The 20,244-nt window shown below is 44.5% G+C and overlaps 1 protein-coding gene across 6 annotated transcripts; it reads left to right on the top strand.

Moving 5' to 3' along the window:
- The first annotated feature begins 2,649 nt into the window (after positions 1–2,649).
- Positions 2,650–19,712, top strand: amph (amphiphysin). Of its 6 annotated transcripts, none has more exons than XM_069142260.1 (23): positions 2,650–2,817; positions 4,671–4,751; positions 4,976–5,030; positions 5,189–5,283; positions 5,425–5,520; positions 5,609–5,716; positions 6,296–6,381; positions 7,085–7,160; positions 7,360–7,442; positions 7,682–7,820; positions 8,816–8,926; positions 9,015–9,098; positions 10,328–10,354; positions 10,528–10,551; positions 11,266–11,493; positions 13,536–13,565; positions 14,454–14,495; positions 14,871–15,329; positions 15,855–15,899; positions 16,262–16,312; positions 17,000–17,188; positions 17,280–17,381; positions 18,423–19,712. In XM_069142260.1, the coding sequence occupies exons 1-23, from the start codon at positions 2,749–2,751 to the stop codon at positions 18,525–18,527; spliced, it is 2,385 nt and encodes a 794-aa protein (XP_068998361.1). In that variant the 5' UTR covers positions 2,650–2,748; the 3' UTR covers positions 18,528–19,712. The 6 variants fall into 6 exon arrangements, with proteins under 6 accessions (XP_068998361.1, XP_068998360.1, XP_068998359.1 ...); XM_069142259.1 differs by having other exon boundaries at positions 8,807–8,926; positions 11,269–11,493; XM_069142258.1 differs by having other exon boundaries at positions 8,807–8,926.
- The last annotated feature ends 532 nt before the right edge of the window (positions 19,713–20,244 follow it).

Below are 20,244 nucleotides of genomic sequence, written 5' to 3'. Positions count from 1 at the left end.
TGCACACAGTGAGTAAAGTCTCAGAATATCTCAGGACTGTTTGTGGTGTTTCCTCCTGAACGAACGTCACGACAGAAGAGGAGGAGGAAGGAGGGAAGAGGAGGAAGAGAGTGTCCCTGATTCATTCATACCACACACACACACACACACACACACACACACACACACACACACACACACACACACACACACACACACACACACACACACGCACACACATACACATATACACATGCACACACTGATGAGTCAGCAGAGCGTCATCGTCACCTCACGTGGAGGAGAAACTCCGTCGGTGTGAAATAAATTTTTAGACTGAAAAAGAGAGTTTGTTGTTATAACCAGAGTCCTGCACACAGCAGATGGAGTGTGCTCAGAACAAACCGTCCCTCTCTCACAGGCACACACACAGTGACATCAGCACGCCCTCTGCTGGTAGGAGTCAGGAGTTACAACATCTTCCTCACCTGAGACGTGGCCTCTGATTCACCTTTCCCTATCCGTCTCAGTGCTGTACGCAGATCAGTCCGAGCTCCTTTGGAAGAAGTATTCAGATCATTTACTTCGGTAAAAGTACCAATACTACAAAGTACAAATACTCCATTACAAGTAGAAGTTGTACATGGAAGATCCTACTTCAGTATAAGCACAGAAGTATTAGCATGTCGTTAAAGTATGAAAGTAAAAGTTCTAGTTTGGTCCCTCTGACTTGATGTATTAATACATGTGACATCATTAGATTATTAATAGTGAAGCATCAGTATGTCAGCAGCATGTTGCTGTTGTAGCTGCTGCAGGTGGAGCTAGTTTGAACTACTTTATATTCAGTTTTATATCCACAGACAGCAGATAAATCTGAGGGATCGTCAGATGATTACTGGGAGAGTAAAGAGGAAAAAACTAAATTCTGATTCACAAATCTGATTTCAGTTTCTCTAATCTTTCACATCTGCTAATATTGGATCAATTGAACATTTATTGATTGAAACCATGTGTGACGTTCATAGGGGAAAAAAAAAAAATCACTGTTTGGTGGAGCCTCTAATAACTCATAGACATCTGAAATGTGACCACGATTACACGCCGCTTTTTGTAAGACATCAGAAGACAAACAGGTTGAAAACGGCTTGTTTAATATTTAACAATGTGTTGTGCTTCAAAAGCTCGTAACATCATAATACATTGGGTCAAATCTTCATCTGAAATGTAAAGCTGTCAGATAAATGTAGCGGAGTAGAAAATACAATATGGGTCCTTGTACGAAACCCTGAGGAACTCCATGACTAACATTAGTGCTCGTAAAAGAGTCGTTAGTTGTCAATCTGTCGGACAAATATGATTTACAATCATCTCCTGCAGATCCTTTAATCCTTATGTTTCAGTCTCTGTATCAACATGTCAAGATCAAGTATAGAGATTGTTTGTGTTGAAATAACGGTGGTTGGATTATAGATCTAAAGTTTGGTAATACTGCTGGATCAGTATTTTACTCAGCAACCTTAACGGCCAACAATACTGTCATTAAAGAGAGATTTATCTGATCTAATTCGGGGGTGATCATTCATAGTAAAACAGTCTTGTTGGGATGGCGTCTAAAAGACACGTTGATGGTTAAGATGAAGTAATTGTCGAAGTCAGCTCAGAGAAATCAAGAGGACAGAGTTGGTCTTAATATAAATCAGGTCCTTCAGACGTCCCCGAGGTCTCTTGGACTTTAAAATAAACGATGCATCTGTTTTGGAAGGAGGTGATTCTTTTTTTTATGAATTTTTTTTATCTGACAGGTAAAATTGTATTTATATGAAAGGTCATGAGGTCATTCCTACTCAGATCTAAATGAATACAAGCTTTATCAGAGCTGAGTCAGCCTGGCTACACTTGATCTTGTTTTCCTCTACTAATGATGAATACGATCTGACACCAGGGAAGATTTTTATTATATTATATTATGTGTTATTAGACTATCCTTCCAGGCCAGGTGAAATTGTTCTGAATTATTTGAATGCTTTAAAGTGTCCGTTGAACCACGGAGCCTCTGACTCTCTCCAGCTGCCGGTCCTCAGTATTCACTCAGGAGGGAAACATTATCATCGTCGGTCGTATCCTGTTGACTTCGAGCGGTGCCAGAAAGAGGTCCGGTACCGTCAGAGGCTGCAGCCTGAAACCCGAGAGGCTCCCTCAGTCTCGGACTTCACCTCTCCTCCTGCCGACTGATGGAGCGACTGCGTGTTTTACATCGCTTCCTGTTGCTTACTGGACATTTCAGTCAAAAGTGAACTTAAAATAGCGCCGTGGATAATCTGCTACGCCTTCACACGAACACCTGCGGCCTCCGGCGCTGACAGATTAACCGCTGAGACTCTTTAAAACCTCCAACGGTGTCACGGAGACCGGAGGTGCGCCGAGAGGTTTTAACGTTCCTGTGAAACCCTGCAGACTTCATGACGTCACACAAACCTGCTGCCCGTGTATTAACTCACTGCGTTTCATGCACATTTTAATTATGACGGAAGGAAAACTGGAGGCTGACTTGAAGCCATCCAATGAGATGAGTGTTTTCGCTTTCAACCCCGCCCCCCTCCACACACACACACACACACACACCCTTCCCCCTCCCCCTCCCCCTCCTGTCAGCGTCTCACTCCGTTAATCCGCCTCTGTGTGTGTGTGTGTGTGTGTGTGTGTGTGTGTGTGTGTCCCTCTCTCTCTCTCTCGCTCGCTCTCTCTCTCTCTCTCTCTGCAGTCATCATGGCGGAAATCAAAACGGGAATCTTCGCTAAAAACGTGCAGAAACGGCTGAACAGAGCGCAGGAGAAGGTAGGAGCTGCTGCCGCCGCTGGAGGAGGAGGTGGTGGTGGAGGGGATGCGGGGAGGAGGTGGCGGGTGGAGGACAGATGGAGGAAGGACGTGTGGATGTGTGGCTGGTTGACAGGCTGCAGGCCTGCCGAGCGTTTCTCTGCGATATTATCAAAGTCACTGAAAGACATTCGTGTCATTTTATTGACGATCGGGTATCGAGCCACACGGGGAGGGTGACGTCACAATGTTTCCGTAAAAAAAAAAAAAAAATCATCATCACATTAATAACAGTTAAAATCACCAGATACTGACGGAGAGCGTTTTGATTGGCCGAGGCTGACGGGCCGTGGATTATCACGGACTGTACGCCTCGCTATGACGTGACATGTGCGGCGAAATATGTCACGCGTGTTTTTTTTTTTTTTACGTTTCATATAAATGACGGTGAAGTGTTTTCCTGCTCCAAGGTCGGCGAGAGGGGGGGGGGGGCGGGATGTTGTTGGAGAGGGGTGGGGGGGTGGGGTGAGGGGGAGTCCTCTCTCTGCGGCGTGATGACGTTATTTCTGACGCCAGATCAGCTACCTGCGCGTTATTTATAGGGCAAAGCTGCTGGACTGCCAACCGAACAAAATAAAATAAATAAAACGCTCCAAAACAAACAAACAAACAATCAAATACATCCATAGATATTCATAAAAATACTGTATATGTTCATATACTGTATATAAAGTGTATAAATACATGACGGCAAAGGAAACAATAATTTTCACGTGAATAAAACAGAATATTTATTGAATTTTATTGGTCCATTCAGCCTCAGTTGAAACTGCTTTGACGCTGTCCATGGTGCTGAAACAGAGAGCACGGCTGTCTGCAGGCTCTGACTTCACTGGTTGTAAAAGATGCTGAAACTCACCAGAACGGTTTTATGGTGACATTTTTTTTCTTCAGTATTTAAGTGAAGAATCAGTCTAACATTTGGCTGGATACGAAACTTCGATTACCTTTTTAAAGCGCCAAACAAATTGCCTCAATACTATCGAGTGTCGAAAACTGCCTCGTCATTCTGTACCAAACTGACACCAAGGCTACAGCCTCATTAATAGTGTTAATAGAGTTAATCTCACCATTAGTAGTAGAATTAAATACTTTTATTTAAACGGGTAGCTCAATGGGACGCGGCATAGACGGACAGATAATTCACAGGCAGGTGTTTTACATTTTAGCACCGTCTCCTCACAGCAAGAAGGTTCTGGGTTCAAACCTTTTCACCAAGTTTTCCGACTTCCTCCCGCCATCCGAAGAAATGCGTGCGTGCGTCGCTGATTCTAAAGTGACAGTAAGCGTGAATGGTCGTCCGTCTTTCTGTGTCGGCCCTTTGATGGGCTGACGACCTGTACAAGGTGTAGCCGGCAGGTCAGGTAGGCCGCGGCCGCCCCGTAACTCTATTCGAGACAACACGGGTTACAGATAATCGATGGGTGGGTGGATATTTTATGATGCAGCTGATATATAACATGACATATCTGAATTTCTACTGACGGCAAACCGGTGTGATCGCAGCCAGCTGGCAGTATCATTTGTCACACTGGTGCGCCGTGACAAAATCCTTCAGCGTGCTGCGTTCAGGAACACGTTGATCGGAGGTGTCGCTGGGTTTTAATTAGAGAGTAAAATCTGCCTTTTATACACGAGATGAATATTATTCATGTTGGACTTGGTCACATGGATAATGTTTCGGGAACATCTCAGGTGTGTTTCTCAAAAGTAATCAGAGTAAAAAAATTATTACTAAACTGGGATTTAAAATGGTCTAAATAGAAAACAGATGTCAGCAGTTGTAAACCTCTTTGATTTGATTTATTTCTCAGGTTCTGCAGAAGTTGGGAAAAGCAGACGAGACCAGAGATGAGCAGTTTGAACAAGTGGTCGTCAACTTCAGGAGACAGGAGGTGAGAGATGTTCTTCTTCTCACGGAGTTGATCTGGAAATGTTCCAGAACGAAGCTGCTGAAACTGGAACCTGTTTGTTTCCTTCAGTCTCAGTTTGTCTCAGTGTGTTTCAGTTTTTAAATGAATCTGTGATCATAAATTCAAATGCCGTTTTGCCCATCTGAAAGAAAACGTTTCAGCAAAGTAAAACTACTGATATGAAATATTTCTGTGTGTTCTCTCAGTCTGAAGGCTCTCGGCTGCAGAGGGAGATGAAGGCCTACATGGCTTCTATTAAAGGTGACAAAGAGTCAACAGTTTTCAGATGTGAAGCTTCATGCCTACTAAACTAATCTAAAACAACCGACGTCGATTTAAATAGATTTTTGACGTGTCACGAATGTCTGGTTTTCTGTACAAAGTTAAAATGTCACCATGACATTTTATTTTGTTGGCAGGGATGCAGCAGGCCTCCATCAACCTGACTCAGTCACTGCACGAAGTCTACGAACCAGACTGGCACGGAAAAGATGACATCACGACCATCGGGAAGGTAAGAGTCTTGAAAAACGCTCACGCAACCGGCGCACACCTGAACGCAACACACCAACACGCATGCTGACCCCTTGTCATTGTAGATTAACCTGGTGTTGATGTAGCAGCACCGACGTGAGTGGTTGTGTATTTCCTGCAGGACTGTGATGCATTGTGGGAAGATTTTCACAACAAACTGGTGGACTCGACGCTGCTGAACCTGGACGCGTACCTGGTGCAGTTTCCAGACCTCAAGGTTTGTTTTATGGTTAAAAGTTGTTTTCCAGTGTTGATGTTGAAGCCGATTCTTCGTATGATAACTGACACCGACGTGTTCGTTACAGACTCGAGTCGCCAAAAGAAGTCGGAAACTCATCGACTACGACAGCGCTCGTCACCACGTAGAAACTCTGCAGGCGTCTGGCATGAAGAACGACCGCAAGATGATGAAGGTGAGTCCGCTCCTCTCTGCTCAAAGAGGATGGAGGTCGGGAGGTCAGAAGGTCCAGGTGTTATCCAGCTGTTTTGTGCTACCAGAACAGGTGTTGTCCAGTTGTTTCATGCTACCTGTTCAGGTGTTGTCCAGCTGTTTTACCCTACCTGGCCAGGTGTTATCCAGCTGTTTTGTGCTACCTGTCCAGGTGTTATCCAGCTGTTTTGTGCTACCAGAACAGGTGTTGTCCAGTTGTTTCATGCTACCTGATCAGATGTTGCCTAGCTTTTTTATACTCCCTGGCCAGATGTTGTCCAGCTGTTTTATGCTACCTGTTCAGGTATTGTCCAGCTGTTTTACGCTACCTGGCCAGGTGTTGTCCAGCTGTTTTACGCTACCTGTTCAGGTGTTGTCCAGCTGTTTTATGCTACCTGTTCAGGTGTTGTCCAGCTGTTTTACGTTACCTGGCCAGCTGTTTTACGCTACCTGTTCAGGTGTTGTCCAGCTGTTTTACGCTACCTGTCCAGGTGTTATCCAGCTGTTTTATTGATTATTGTCACGTGTGAAGTTGATTTATTTATACCGTTTTTGTGTGCAGGCAGACGATGAGTTGAAAAAGGCTCAAAGAGTGTTTGATGATCTGAACGTCGGCCTGCAGGATGAACTGCCGACTCTCTGGGAGCGGTGAGTGAGATCTTACACACACACACACATCTGTCTGACAGCAGCAAAATATGCCATGATTGGTCTATGGAGGTGTGTCATTTATAAGCTGAGAGATGAAGCAGCTACTCAAATCTCAGATGAGTGCAACTGTGTGTAAACAGCATGTGATCTAACGATTAACAACACACTCAGGACCCGATCAGCCCGTTAACACACCGTTTTAAATATCACTAAACTTCACTTGACAGTTGACATGGGGAGTTCATTCAGCTTCACACGGTTCAACACACACACACTCCTGAGAAATAACACCTGCTTACATCATCAGTGTGTAACTTCATGAGTTGAATCGATCGAATGAACTCGACATTAAACATGTTTGAAGTGTGCGGTGAACTGTGACGCTCTGGTTCATGTTGTGTTGCTGTATTCCTCCTCTGAGTCTGTCTTTACATGCAGCGTTTAATCGACGTTCTTTATGTTGAGCGGGATGATGTCGTCCTCTTCAGTGTTTGATGCCTTCAGGCTGCACTTTGCTGTAAAGCAGCGGAGGCGGAATGATTCTCGCATGTCAGACAGAAGCATGACTCAAAATATGACTTGTTCAAACACCTAATAATAAACCTGATTTAAATTCTAATACTCATCTCGGCAGCTTCTTTATTCTCTCGCTGACATTTTCCCCACATACGCTCAAAAGTTTTGTCTTCCTGCTCTGCAGCCGAGTCGGCTTCTACATCAGCACTTTTAAGACTGTGACGAAACTGGAGGCAAAGTTTCACCGCGAGATCTCGCTGGTGAGTTTTTTTTTCCCATTCATCTTTCACAACTTCCATTTCAAACAATCCAGAGAGAACATCCAGACAGACCGGCGGCGTTTCATCTGAACCCCTCGCAGACATCAGCTATGTGACCAGCAGGGTTGCTGTTGTTGTTGTTGTTGGAGGATGAAAGGGATTTATGTGGACTGAGAAATAATTTCCTGTGACCCTTCAGGTGTGCAGGGAGCTGTATGAGGTGATGACCCAACTGGCTGAGCAGCACTCTGACAAAATGTTCACCATCCAAGGAGCACCGAGGTCAGTACAAGCTGCCACTGTCAAACCTTTCATTGAGAAACAGTTTTTTTCTGTTTTATAAAAATGATTAAAGTCATTATGTGTTTCTCTGAGCATCCCAGGATCAATATGTAGTTTTTAATGTCTTAAAATAGCGGCAGGAGTGGAATATAATCAAATCTATAATATAGAAATATTATTAATCGCCATCTCCCGAGTCCTGAAGGTCTCACTTTTCGTAAACAATCTCACGTCCTCAGTGATTCTGGACCTCTGCGGCTCGCGAGAACTCCGTCACCTCCGGAAGACGACAGTCCACCCAGCAGCCCGGAAGCCAGCTCCAATCACATGCTGCGTCCCGTCTCACCCGGACCGCCGCGGCCCAAATCCCCCATACAGGTACGTCTAACCTTAACTCCGCCCACATCTGCATCACGGGTAGGTCTAAACCTTAACTCCGCCCACATCTGCATCACGGGTAGATCTCAACCCAACTGGATCCAGATCCGCAACAGAAAATATGTAGTTTACATTGTAACATGGTAGTGATTGATAGATTAACAGTAGTTATAGATAGATAATAGGAGCGATCGATAGATACTGATAGTGATTGATCGACTGTAGTTGTGTTGGTTCAGTTGACTGTTTGAACTTCACAGTAACTTTGTGTGACTGCTTTTTTCTTCGCTGCACACTTTTGTCTGTTAATTGGTGAGTGAACATGTAACACCAGTTCTGTGTCATCTGTCTGTGTTAGTGTCTGTGTTCAGTGAATATATATGTATGTCATATATATATATGTATGTCATATATATATATATATATATATATATATATATACATATATATATATATATATATAACAACAGTGCTGTTATATGCAGTAGAGCCCAGAAGTAGAACACCGCCTTGCTTCTACTGACGCTCCAGGTTGTGAGATCCGACGTTCAGTGTTCGCCTTTGATAATGTTCACGTGTTTGTCAAAAGATTTTGGAGAAGTTCGTGCGTACTTGTGTGTGTGTGTGTACTTGTTTGTGTATATGTGTGTGTGTGTATGTGCTGAGAAGTAACCGGCTGCTTAGCTGAACACTGGACTGGATGACTAGTTCAGATTAGGTCAGCTGTGTCTCTGTGAGCGTGGCTGAGCACCATCGCAGACAAAGAGAGGCTCATTCCCACGTGAAGACGGTCTCGGTCTTGGAACCGCTCACGGCTGCAGATCAATGTGAAGCGCTGGATGCTGATCTATGTTGTCTGACATGAACAGACGGAGGTCGTAGGATGCGGTCTGGTTGTAACTCTCCTGCTGCCAGAGGTGCAGATGTGCCGCTCCATCGATCTGTCCCGAGCTGGTGTGTTAACGTCCCCTCGTGTGTTTTGGCAGCTTAAAAAGGGGCCGCCGGTGCCGCCGCCACCGAAGGCCACGCCCACCAAGGAGGTGGCAGAAGAGCAGATCATCGACCTGTTCGGAGGAGACTTTTTCCCGGCTCCTTCACCCTCGCAGGTAAGAGTCCGCACGAGACGATTAATGTGAGACACCGTGAGCTGTACACGCGCACGTTTACCTGTTCTTGTTTTGTTGTCGTCCGCAGCCCAACGAACGACCCGGAGAATCTCTTCTCGATCTAGACTTCGATGCTTTTCAGCCAGATGACAGTGTTTCGCCGATACCGCAGGTTTTTTTTCACTCTGACAGCAGACGCGCACACACGCACACGCACACACACACACACACACACACACACACACACACACACACACGCACACACACACCTGAACACCTGTCTGACAGGACGACGTCAGCACCACCGTGCTCTCACTGAGACGAACAAAGTGACGATTTTAGTAGAAGTGACTGGAAAGACTGAATCGGATGAATCCAAAAACACTTCACTGAATCTGCTTCAAAAGTCCATGTTCAGGATTAAACATCAGTGAAGGACGTACGGTTAAAATTCCTCCCGAACTAGAGAGCTGAGATCGTCCTCGGTAGTCGTACATTGTCGCAGTGATATTGTTTATTTGGGTGAGGAACTCAATGTGATGATTGATGGGAATCTTTGTTCAGACTGCAGGCAATTCCCATTTCTTTCTCCAATGAGATCTGAAGGACAGACTGACTGCAATGCAAGTGAACAAATCGGATTCGGTGTGTCCAGACACCACCGACCTATCTGTATGGGTTGCTATGGTAACGCCGGTGACAGCAGCAGACAATGTATTTCGGCTTCTGTCCCCGGACTGTTGTTGCCGTTGTCCTCCACAGTGCCAAAATCGACATTTCCTGCTAGCGCTCTGCTCGCGGTAGCACAGGTTAGTCGTTTTAGTCGTGTGTCGCGTTACGAGTGACGCAAGAAATCCCAACTCAGCCGGCAGAGCGTCCGGACTGAGACGCGTCCGTAGGAATCCAATTGGAATCTTATTTCAAACTAGCTTCAGATGTAGTTTCCGGATTGCAAAAATCACATTTGATGTGATTTATTTATTTTTTTTTTTTTGCTGTTCAACTGTCAAAAAAAAAAATCAATCCAGATATGACAAAAATCGGATTTGAGCTGGCAGTAAGTTCATCGCCTCTCAAACTGACCTTCACGACTCACCTGTCACTGACCACAGTCTCCAGCTGACGGGTGACCTTTCACCTCATCACATGCTACTAAGCTCAAGTCAGGTTTTTGTTTTTGTTTGTAGCAGCAAAAATACAAAAATACATTTAAAAAAAGATAAAGACGCCATCATACAATATTTAATGAGTCTAAACAGAGTCAGAATACAATTAAAAAAGTTCCCACAGTTGATACCACGAGGAGCTGTTTTTTAAAAAAAAAAATTTTTTTACATGACTATAAAATGTGTTTGATGTCCGTTACGAGCTGCATTAACCACATTGGTCTGCTCCTTTCAGACAGCTGTACCCTGGGATATGTGGTCGGTGAGTAACGTCTTCTGTCTGTTGGTGCACAAACATAAACACTCACTTCGCTTATTTATAGACATTGAAAGATAAATGAAAAAGTGGAGCTGGTCGAGTAACTTTAGAAATTACTTTTCGGATGAGAGTTGTTGAACCGTTTTTTTTTGGTTTTTTTTGCTTTTCTTTTGAAGGGAAACAACCAAGCAGCCGAGCCTGTAAGTACTCGCAGTCACACACGTTTATTCAGACTCACTCTCGTCACAATGTTCACTCTGTAGCACTTCAGTTAATCAGCACAATCATCCACTTCATTGACTTTTTAACATTGTTAAACCAGCCTCTGTTTGCACAAAGATAACACGGATCAACAAGTGTCTCCTTTTTGTTTGTTTAGGATTTTTTTTGGGCGGATTTTTAAGATACATTTGAAAGGCTTTGTTACAAGTGAATTATTTTTCCGGCCAAAATATGGAGGGCGGTCTGGTGGCCTTGTTGGTTAAAGATGCGTACCGTCAACTGTATCCGCAACATCCGCAGTTCAATTCCCTGTTCGTTGCACGTCATACCGCTCTCTGGGAAATTGTATCGAGAGGCTGGAATATGATGGGGAGGGAGGACACTCAGGCGTACTTTACACGACACTTGTTTTGTTTACGCACTCCGAAATGTCAACTTCTGACCTTTCCTAAAATAGGCAGACAGAGCTCAGGCTTAAGTGTGTAAATTACCCAGAATTCATAGTAAATCAGTTCCACTGCGGGTGATTAGTGTGTCTTTGTGCAAGCAGCCTCTGGATTCTTACATCACTCTGGTGTCTTTGTCTGTAAAACACTATTTGTGTTGCACTGGCCTTCCAGTCACACTCTGCACGGCGGGTTTCGAATGGGGTCGGGGGAAACTTTAACCCTTCATTCCCTGCCTCTCCCAAGCAGGCCGCAGACGGCGGCTTCGTCGCCGACTGGGCCGCTGACTTTGGTTCAGGGGCCGCAAACGGAGACGCCGCTTCAGGAGCCGAGGCCCCCGCTGTGGGGCCGGATGGGGCGCAGGGCGGGGCAGAGGGTGGGGCTCAGGGCTGGCCCCAAGCAGAAGGCTTGCAGCCGGGTGGAGACACAACTTCACCCACCCAGGACAGTGAGGCCGCAGCAGCTGACGATGAGGTTAGCAGCTGGGAAAATCAAACTAACCCCAACCTTGGCCCCTACGCTGTCGGTGGTGATGAAGAGGAGACAGGGCAGGCAGATTTAGGAGGAGACATAATGGGGCTGGAAGACCGCAGGAAGTCCACCCCGGGACTTGTATTCACCAACGAGTATGGTGAAGAGATTGAGGACAGCACAGTGTACAGAAGAGACAAGTGGTCCAGGTCTCCGGATGGGTCGGGGTCCGATTATGAAACTGCTGAGGAGTGGGGTGATAGCGTTCAGGGGGGAGACTGGGCGAGTACCGATGATGAACAGATATACAACAGAAGTATAAATAATTCAGCTGAAGGAGTTACGGCCAAACAAACTGATCTGACATCAGTTTGCGGAGATCATGTTGAAACTCAGGGACAAGACGGCGAAAGAGCATTTTCCTCTGAAACACAGGGAGGAGGTGCGTTTGATTTAGATCCTTTCGCTGAAACACAGGGAGCAGGGGCGTTTGATTCAGCTCCAGAAGCTGAAACACAGGGAGCAGGTGCGTTTGATTCGGATCCTTTTGCTGAAACACAGGAAGGAGGTGCGTTTGATTCGGATCCTTTCGCTGAAACACAGGGAGGAGGTGCGTTTGATTCGGATCCTTTTGCTGAAACACAGGAAGGAGGTGCGTTTGATTCGGATCCTTTCGCTGAAACACAGGGAGGAGGTGCGTTTGATTCAGCTCCAGGACCTGAAACACAGGGAGCAGGTGCATTCGATTCAGATCCTTTTGCTGAAACACAGGGTGGAGGTGCAGGTGCGTTTGATTCGGATCCTTTTGCTGAAACACAGGGTGGAGGTGCGTTTGATTCAGATCCTTTTGCTGAAACACAGGGTGGAGGTGCAGGTGCGTTTGATTCGGATCCTTTTGCTGAAACACAGGGTGGAGGTGCAGGTGCGTTTGATTCGGATCCTTTTGCTGAAACACAGGGAGGAGGTGCGTTTGATTTGGATCCTTTCGCTGAAACACAAGGAGGAGGTGCGTTTGATTCGGATCCTTTCGCTGAAACACAGGGAGGAAGTGCGTTTGATTCAGCTCAAGGACCTGAAACACAGGGAGGAAGTGCGTTTGATTCAGCTCAAGGACCTGAAACACAGGGAGGAAGTGCGTTTGATTCAGCTCAAGGACCTGAAACACAGGGAACAGGTGCGTTTGATTCGGATCCTTTTGCCGAAACACAGGGAGGAGTTGTGTCTGATTTAGCTCCGACAGTGGAAACACAGGTAGGAGGTGCGTTTGATTCGGATCCTTTTGCTGAAACACAAGGAGCAGGTGCGTTTGATTCGGATCCTTTTGCTGAAACACAAGGAGGAGGTGCGTTTGATTTAGCTTCAACAGTGGAAACACAGGGAGGAGGTGCATTTGATTCAGATCCTTTTGCTGAAACTCAGTTTGGGGACAAAGGGGGCGGCTTTGGATTCGATCCATTTGCTGAGACTGTGACTGGGGATGGGAAAAGCGGGTGGGATGCAGACCCTTTTGCTAACAGTTTCCCAGCAGCCTCTTCAGGGACTGAAGGTCCTGCCTCCAACAGCAGTGGCTTCGACTCCTCTGTCACTCAACAAAACTCTGCGTCTGCTGGAGGGAAAAAAGAAGTTAACATTCCCAGAATTCACAAAGAACCAGAAAATTCAGACATGTCCGAAGATGAGGCCGCAAACCGGAGATTTGGAAAGTTGTATCAAGAGATAGATACAGAAAAGGAAGAGGTACTTGGCTTCCTCCCTTCTTCAGTGTGGTAGATTAGCATAGAGTAGACTAGAAATGAAAAGAACGAACCCTTTCCTGTCGTCTACCCTCCTACAGACTGAGAAACAAAGTGAAAGCTATTTTCCCAACTCCTGGATCCCAGCCTGAGCTCCTCCTGTCTCTCCTCTTGCTTGCTCCCGCCTCTTAATGTCCTCTGCTTGTTCATTCCACATTCATTTCAAATTTAATCCATCTTTCAAACTCATGTTAGACTAATTTTTACCTGAAGGCTTCTAATACTAATTTGTGTCTCTGCAATTTAATTCAGGTGACCAATTCATTTAATGGATTTTCACAGGTAATCTTTTTAAACTAAACTTACATTTGCACCCACATGTGCAGTTTTGCAGGGACGAAATCACATCCTCTGATTAGAGTTTGGGATTTATCACATTTCTTTTAGTACCACATTGTTCAGTCTAATTCAGTCAGAAGGTAGGTCAGAGGTCGCTGCAGAGGTCAGGAGTGCTGCAGAGGTCAAGAGTTCAAGGCAGAGGTCATAGGTCACTGCAGAGATCAGAGGTAGCTAAAGAAGTCAGAGGTCGCTTCAGAGGTCAGGGGTCGCTGCAGGGATCACTATTTACAGCAATCTCAGGGTTTACTTTAGAGGTCACTGCAGGGGTCATAGGTCACTGCAGTGGTCAGAGTACACTGCAGAGGTCAGGCATCACTGCATAGGTCAGAGTTCATTGCAGAGGTCACTACATTGGTCAAAAGTCACTGCAAAGGTCAGAGTTCATTGTAGAAGTCACTACAGTGGTCATAGGTAACTGCAGAGGTCCCTGTATAGGTCAGAGTTCACTGCAGATGTCAGAGGTCACTGCAGAGGTTTGAGGTCACTGTGAGGTCAGACAGCAGTGAAAGTCACGGTAGAGCTCATGGGTTACTGACAAGGTTAGAGGTCATTGCAGAGGTTGGAGGTCATTGCAGAGGTCACTGCAGAGGACTGTAGTGACTTTTAAAGTAGACCCTAATGGCTGCATGCTGATTTCACTGAACCCTCAGAAGCCTTTATATCCCAGTAAAGTCTCACATGTCTCCTCTCCTGATGTTGTGACGTCACAGCTCTTAATTCTCTTTGAATCTTCTTCCCTTTCTTCATTAACGCTAATTGTTTTGTGTATTTTTTTACTTTTGTTGTCAGTTGTGACATTTCTTCTCTATTTCTAACACATGCACTCTGAAGGATTCTACTGCGCCATCATTTTTCGCTGATTTTGGCAACATGGTGAGTTTTGTGAACATCTGTCTGTCTGTCTCTTACTAATGTATTTATGTTTGGAATATCTTTCTTATTGAAACTTTTTTATGCGGGTATCGAACGTCACATTGAAATAATAATCTAATTTTGATTTTAGCTCTGCTGTCACTTCTTTTATGTGTAATTTATCTTTTGTCATCTGACAAAACATTTCTGGCACTGCAGAAACAAAACCGCGTGTGTGACTCGCAGTGTGGAAGGAACTTTAATGAATTATGAAAGTCTGTTTAGACGTCTTGTGAAGAATTCCGATGCTTTTATTGAGTGTCATGCGTACTGTCTGGAGCCGAAGAGGCCCGTGTGAACCGCTTTAGAGTTTCCCTCCATTTTTCTCTGCATAAGAACGAAGGTAACAGTGAAACTGCTCAGGCTCCCGCAGCCTCCGAGACACAAGCGGCCGGCCTCATAGAGCCTGCTGAGGAACAAGACAAACCTCCAGCTCCCCCTGCTGGAGGAGAGGAGGAGGAACGTCCACCTCCTGCTGACGAGGTTCCAGCTCCTCCTGCTGCTGCAGTGGAGGAACCTCCAGCTCCTCCTGCTGCTGCTGCAGTGGAGGAACCTCCAGCTTCTCCTCCTGCTGCTGCTGCTGCTGCAGTGGAGGAACCTCCAGCTTCTCCTCCTGCTGCTGCTGCTGCGGTGGAGGAACCTCCAGCTTCTCCTCCTGCTGCTGCTGCTGCAGTGGAGGAACCTCCAGCTCCTCCTCCTGCTGCTGTTGCTGCGGTGGAGGAACCTCCAGCTCCTCCTGCTGCTGAGGAAGATACCGAAAAACCCTCAGACAGCCCGAAGGAGGAGAAGCCCGCTGTGAGTGGACGTATTAATTATAATGACTTAATAACAACAGTGAGGCAATTAGTGATCATCTGATCACCATCATCATCATCATCATTGGTAAGATCATCATCAATAACATCATCCTCATCACTATCATCATCAACATCATCACTGTCATCATGATTGTAATCATCATCACCAATTTAATCATCACTATAATCATCAACCTCATCATCGTCATCGGAAACATCATCATCATCGCTATCATCATCATCTTCATCACTATAACCATCATCATCAACCTTCTCATCATCAATGTAATCATCATCACCATCCTCAATTTAATCAATCGCCATCGCCAGTCATCACCATCATCATCATCATCACCATCATCTGGAGCATCATCATCATCATCATCAGTATCAACTGATCGTAGCGCGTGCAGATTTAGGTTTTAAATCAGTTCCCTCTCTGTTTGATACTTTTCAATGTTACCATGGTGACATGAGTTACTTTAAGGACTGATGTGATTAAATGTGATTTTGTCTCCCAAAGTCACCAGTTGGATCTCCAAGCTCTGAGAAGGCGGAGCTTGGCGAGGTATGTGGCTCCTCTCTCCGTTTGATCAGTGATGAATGTGTTGTTGTTCAGTTCAGTTCAGTTGCTATATCTGTTATTTGATCAGGTTTATGCTGCAACTTTTACTGGATTCATTTACAACTTGTATGAAACTGTTCTCTTGGAAATTCTAACAACTTTTTTGTAAAAGATGTGGATTTAAACGTAAAATCTTCACGAAGCACAATAAACTTTGATGTGTGTGGAGGGAATGATTGCTTGTGTCTGACACGCTTTGTTTTACCAAACTACAAACCTTCTATCTGCCAGGTTTTTGTGAAGTAAGCGCAGCAGGTTTAGTGATGCTCCTTTTCAATGATGATGTCATTTCTGTTCTCAAACAGGTTCCTCCTGCTGAAGAGGACAAAACATCTCCAGTCGAAGGAGCTCCATCGGTAAATATTAATAAAGGACGTGAAACTCACACCAAGAATAACAGATCACTCATTCAAACTCGGCATAATCACTTCATCTACGTTATGAATCATTTTGTTAAAACTGACTTTCCGAATTTAATTGAGCCACTCTATAGTTTCATTGATCAATCACTTAATTTTTCTGTCCAAAAAAAACCAAAGCTACAAAAATAATGAATGAGATTACAGCCAATAAAAAAGAAACTAAAGATCATCAGTAAAAAAAAAAAAAAAAAAAAAAAAAAATCAAGATTCTTCCAGTGTTTCACATAAAAATTAAAATATATAGACTTGACAACAAAACATGTTTTTCTGTCGTGGAAGTTGTTGTAAACAGCCGGATTGTTTTCTGAACCACTGATTTCTTTATTCATGACTTCTCCTCGGTTCTGTTTCATTAAAACTGACTGAGAAGAGCTTCTTCGGCAGTAATTCATGTCCTTCTATTCTTCTAATGCATCTTGTGGTCTGTGACACCCAAACCACTCGATATCAGTGGATCTTTTGTTGATAATAATTCAGAAATGGTTCATTGTCACCAAATTCTTTACCTGAAAGTTAAATCCAAACATGAAACGTGGCTGATTTACACACACTTTTCTATAGTGTGTGTTAAAGTGAGAGGTTAGAAACGCTGCGACCTAAATTTCTGACCGTCCTCTTCAGGAAAACATGCCCATCCCCTCCGTCGTCATCGAACCTGCCTCGAGTAACGAAGGCGACGATGACCGCGACGGCGACATCATCTCCCCCACCGCCATCAGTGACAACGGCGTGATGAGCGAAAGCCAGACCGTCAAACACATGAGTCCGTCCGGCGACGTGTCGGGGCTTCCTGACGACTTCCTGTTCAAGGTGGGTGGCTCCTCCCCCCGCTGAACCCTTCCACGTGAACTCGGTCCCGGTGTCTGTAGACGTAAGTGATGGTGTTTGTTTTGTCCTGCAGGTGGAGACAATGCACGACTTTGAGGCTGCAAACTCAGACGAGCTGGAGCTGCAGAGAGGCGACGTGGTTTTGGTGGTTCCCACGGCTTCAGCGGAGGATCAGGTGAGAGCGGCCGGTGTGACGTATGTGCCGGGTCACTAACAAATCGCGCTCTAACGTGTTCGGACTCTTACTTGTGTTGTGCTGGAATTTTGACTCTTTACGTCAGTGGCCCCGCCCCTTCCTCTACGTGTGCAAGATGGTGACCGTCCAGGGTGGAAAAGTTTCACACTTCCCCTGCGTTCCAGTATCCACACTACCGTACTAATTAGTACGCCAAAAACAGATTTAGTACGTCCCGATACTTAGTATGTTTAAACGTAGGATGCCAAAAGTACCAGGATGTGCTACTGCATCCGGTCGTATTTTGTAGTCTGCAGGCCAGCGTGCTGCTCCGCCTGTTCTGACCCACAATCCTTTGCGCAGCGGAAGATACGTCACATCTACTGAGCTGTCGTGACAGTTGGTGGTGCTGATGCTCCGCCCACAAAAGGAAGAAGGAGGAAGAAGAAGGAAGGAGGAAGAAGAAGAAAGAAGAAGAAAGAGGAAGAAGAAGGAGGAAGAAGGAGGAAGAAGAAGATGAAGGAGGAAGAAGAAGAAGATTGAGAAGGAAGAAGAAGGAAGAAAGAAGAAGAAGATGAAGGAGGAAGAGGAAGAAGAAGGAGGAAGAAGGAGGAAGAGGAAGGAGGAAGAAGAAGGAGGAAGAAGAAGATGAAGGAGGAAGATTGAGAAGGAAGAAGAAGGAAGAAAGAAGAAGAGGAAGAAGAAGATGAAGGAGGAAGAGGAAGAAGAAGGAAGAAGGAGGAAGAAGGAGGAAGAAAGAGGAAGAAGAAGATGAAGGAGGAAGAAGAAGAAGAAGAAGAAGAATCGTTTTTGGACCGTTTTTGGCGCTCTGCATGTTTCTGTACTGGACAATGTGAAACGCACTTATGCACACAAAATATTTAGCGTTAGTGCACAAGCACAACACCTGGAACACAGGGATGGAAGTCTGGTAATTAACAGGTCATCACCATCCTGTAAAGACGGGAATATACAGTCTTAACGGGCTGATTGTGATTTCTTTTTTTTTTTTTTTTTTTTTAATGTGTGTGTTTGTTGCAGGATGCCGGCTGGCTGACGGGGATCAGAGAGAGTGACTGGTTAGCACACGGCGTTAGCGCTCACAAAGGACTTTTCCCAGAGAACTTCATCCAGCGTTTGGAGTAAAACAAAATTTTAAATAAAAAAAGGTTCCTTCATGTGGTGGAAGATTTAAGTAGAAATCTGAAGAAATCTGTGTCAAAGCCATTCAGTCAGCATGTAGCCATCCCTCCTCCTGAAAAAAACTAAACAAAAAAAACCTGCTGCAGCTGGACAACATGAGGCTTTCTCTGGTAGATGAAACTCTACTGACACTAAGTCATGGTAATAATCACTCGTACTCTTCCCAGCAAAACTGATCATTTATAAGCATGATGTGAAACTATGTCCTACCCTATTCTGGAGGAGATGTTTTTTTTTTGTTTTTTTTTGTTCAAAGAATATACAGATGTGTGGTTTATTGGGAATGTTGCAATCTCGACATACTGTGTCCACGCCGACGACGGGTGCGAACGAATCGTTTTTGAAGAAAACAAACCAACAACAAAAAAAAAAGAAACTGTATTTACTTTGCACCAAGTGTGTTGTAATGATTTTGTCGCTCTGCTGTGGAATATACCAGAAGTTGTAGTGCTGTGATCTATTTAAATGTTCCTGAGTGTAACATGCAAATCCTGAGTTTGCTTTGGGGTTATTATTATTATTTTTTTTTTAAACACGTCATTACTGTTAATCTTGAATTACTGTTAGCATATTTCTGTGGTATCATTGTTGAGTGTGTGGTGATTGATCTTTTCTTTGACGTGGTGATGAATTAAGTGTGTGATGAGTGTTGCTGTGCTTTGACATTAATTATCTGAGCATTGGCACGCAAACTAGTGCACATCCAGCATGAAACTCTTAAAGTACGTATTCCAGGATGAAAGATAAATAAAGAATATTTCCAAGATGAAAAATAAAGAATATTTCAAAGATGAAAAATAAAAAATATCTCTACAATGAAAAAAAAACATCTTTGTATATCTGTAAAAGTCACATATATCTTCTTAAAGTCATACTTGCAAGAAACAAAGCCAAGCAGAAAATTTTCTAATCCTTTTATTTTGAAATGTGTGGTCGCAGGGAAGAAATAAGTTATGCAATTTATGTTGTTGGTACATTCCAGGTTTCCATATTCCAACACTAGTGTAGATCATCAAATATGATGTCATTTCCTTTGATAGTGAAGTAAAGCCTCAGTGTAGACCTTCTTGTGATACATAGCATAAATATTTATGTCAAGATCAATAAATCAGAGTTCTTAAGGTGTAATTTTGTCTGTTTTGTTGCAGCAAATATTCAAGTGTTATAAGAAACTGCCATTGACTCCCATTCAAAAGAAGAATCCATGATCCTCTTAATACTCTCAAATGGTACATTGGAGGGACACCAATTTGGGTGTGCGCGATGACCTCGTCCAACCGACCATGCGTACCAAGTTTGGCGCCCCCTTGTGTCCTCCTTTGGTAGAGCTGCCATTGACTCCAATTTAAGTAAAAAAAGCAATGAACCTCTTATAACTTCTGAATGGTAAGTGGAAGGAGCACTAAATTGGGTGTGCGTGATTACCTCCTTCAACTGACCATGTACACCAAGCTTGGTGCCTCTAGCAGCATGGGGGAAATCATCCCTCCAGAAAGTGATTGGGTGCATGTTTCAAGGCCATTTCTAGTCTTATCAGTTCCCAAATTTAGTCCGTCTTTATAACAGAAGGGGTAACCCGTAAAGACCCAGACTGGTGTGCTCAGCATCCCTGAAAACCACAAAGCAAACCTTGTTTTTCCTTGGATAGTTCCAGGTAGAT

The sequence above is a fragment of the Embiotoca jacksoni genome, unplaced genomic scaffold, assembly GCF_022577435.1.
Source record: "Embiotoca jacksoni isolate LCO1_2020_lvr unplaced genomic scaffold, fEmbJac1.0.p SCAF_99, whole genome shotgun sequence".
NCBI classification, from domain to species: domain Eukaryota; kingdom Metazoa; phylum Chordata; class Actinopteri; family Embiotocidae; genus Embiotoca; species Embiotoca jacksoni.
The sequence above is the reverse complement of the archived record's forward strand: the minus strand, read 5'-3'. Positions and strand labels throughout refer to the sequence as shown.

Excerpts from the sequence above, each read along its gene's own strand:
- amph (XM_069142258.1), top strand. The coding sequence starts at position 2,749 with ATGGCGGAAATCAAAACGGGAATCTTCGCTAAAAACGTGCAGAAACGG. Across the intron at positions 2,818-4,670 it reads TGAACAGAGCGCAGGAGAAG|GTTCTGCAGAAGTTGGGAAA; the intron begins GTAGGAGCTGCT and ends TTTATTTCTCAG. Across the intron at positions 13,566-14,453 it reads CATTTAATGGATTTTCACAG|GATTCTACTGCGCCATCATT; the intron begins GTAATCTTTTTA and ends TGCACTCTGAAG.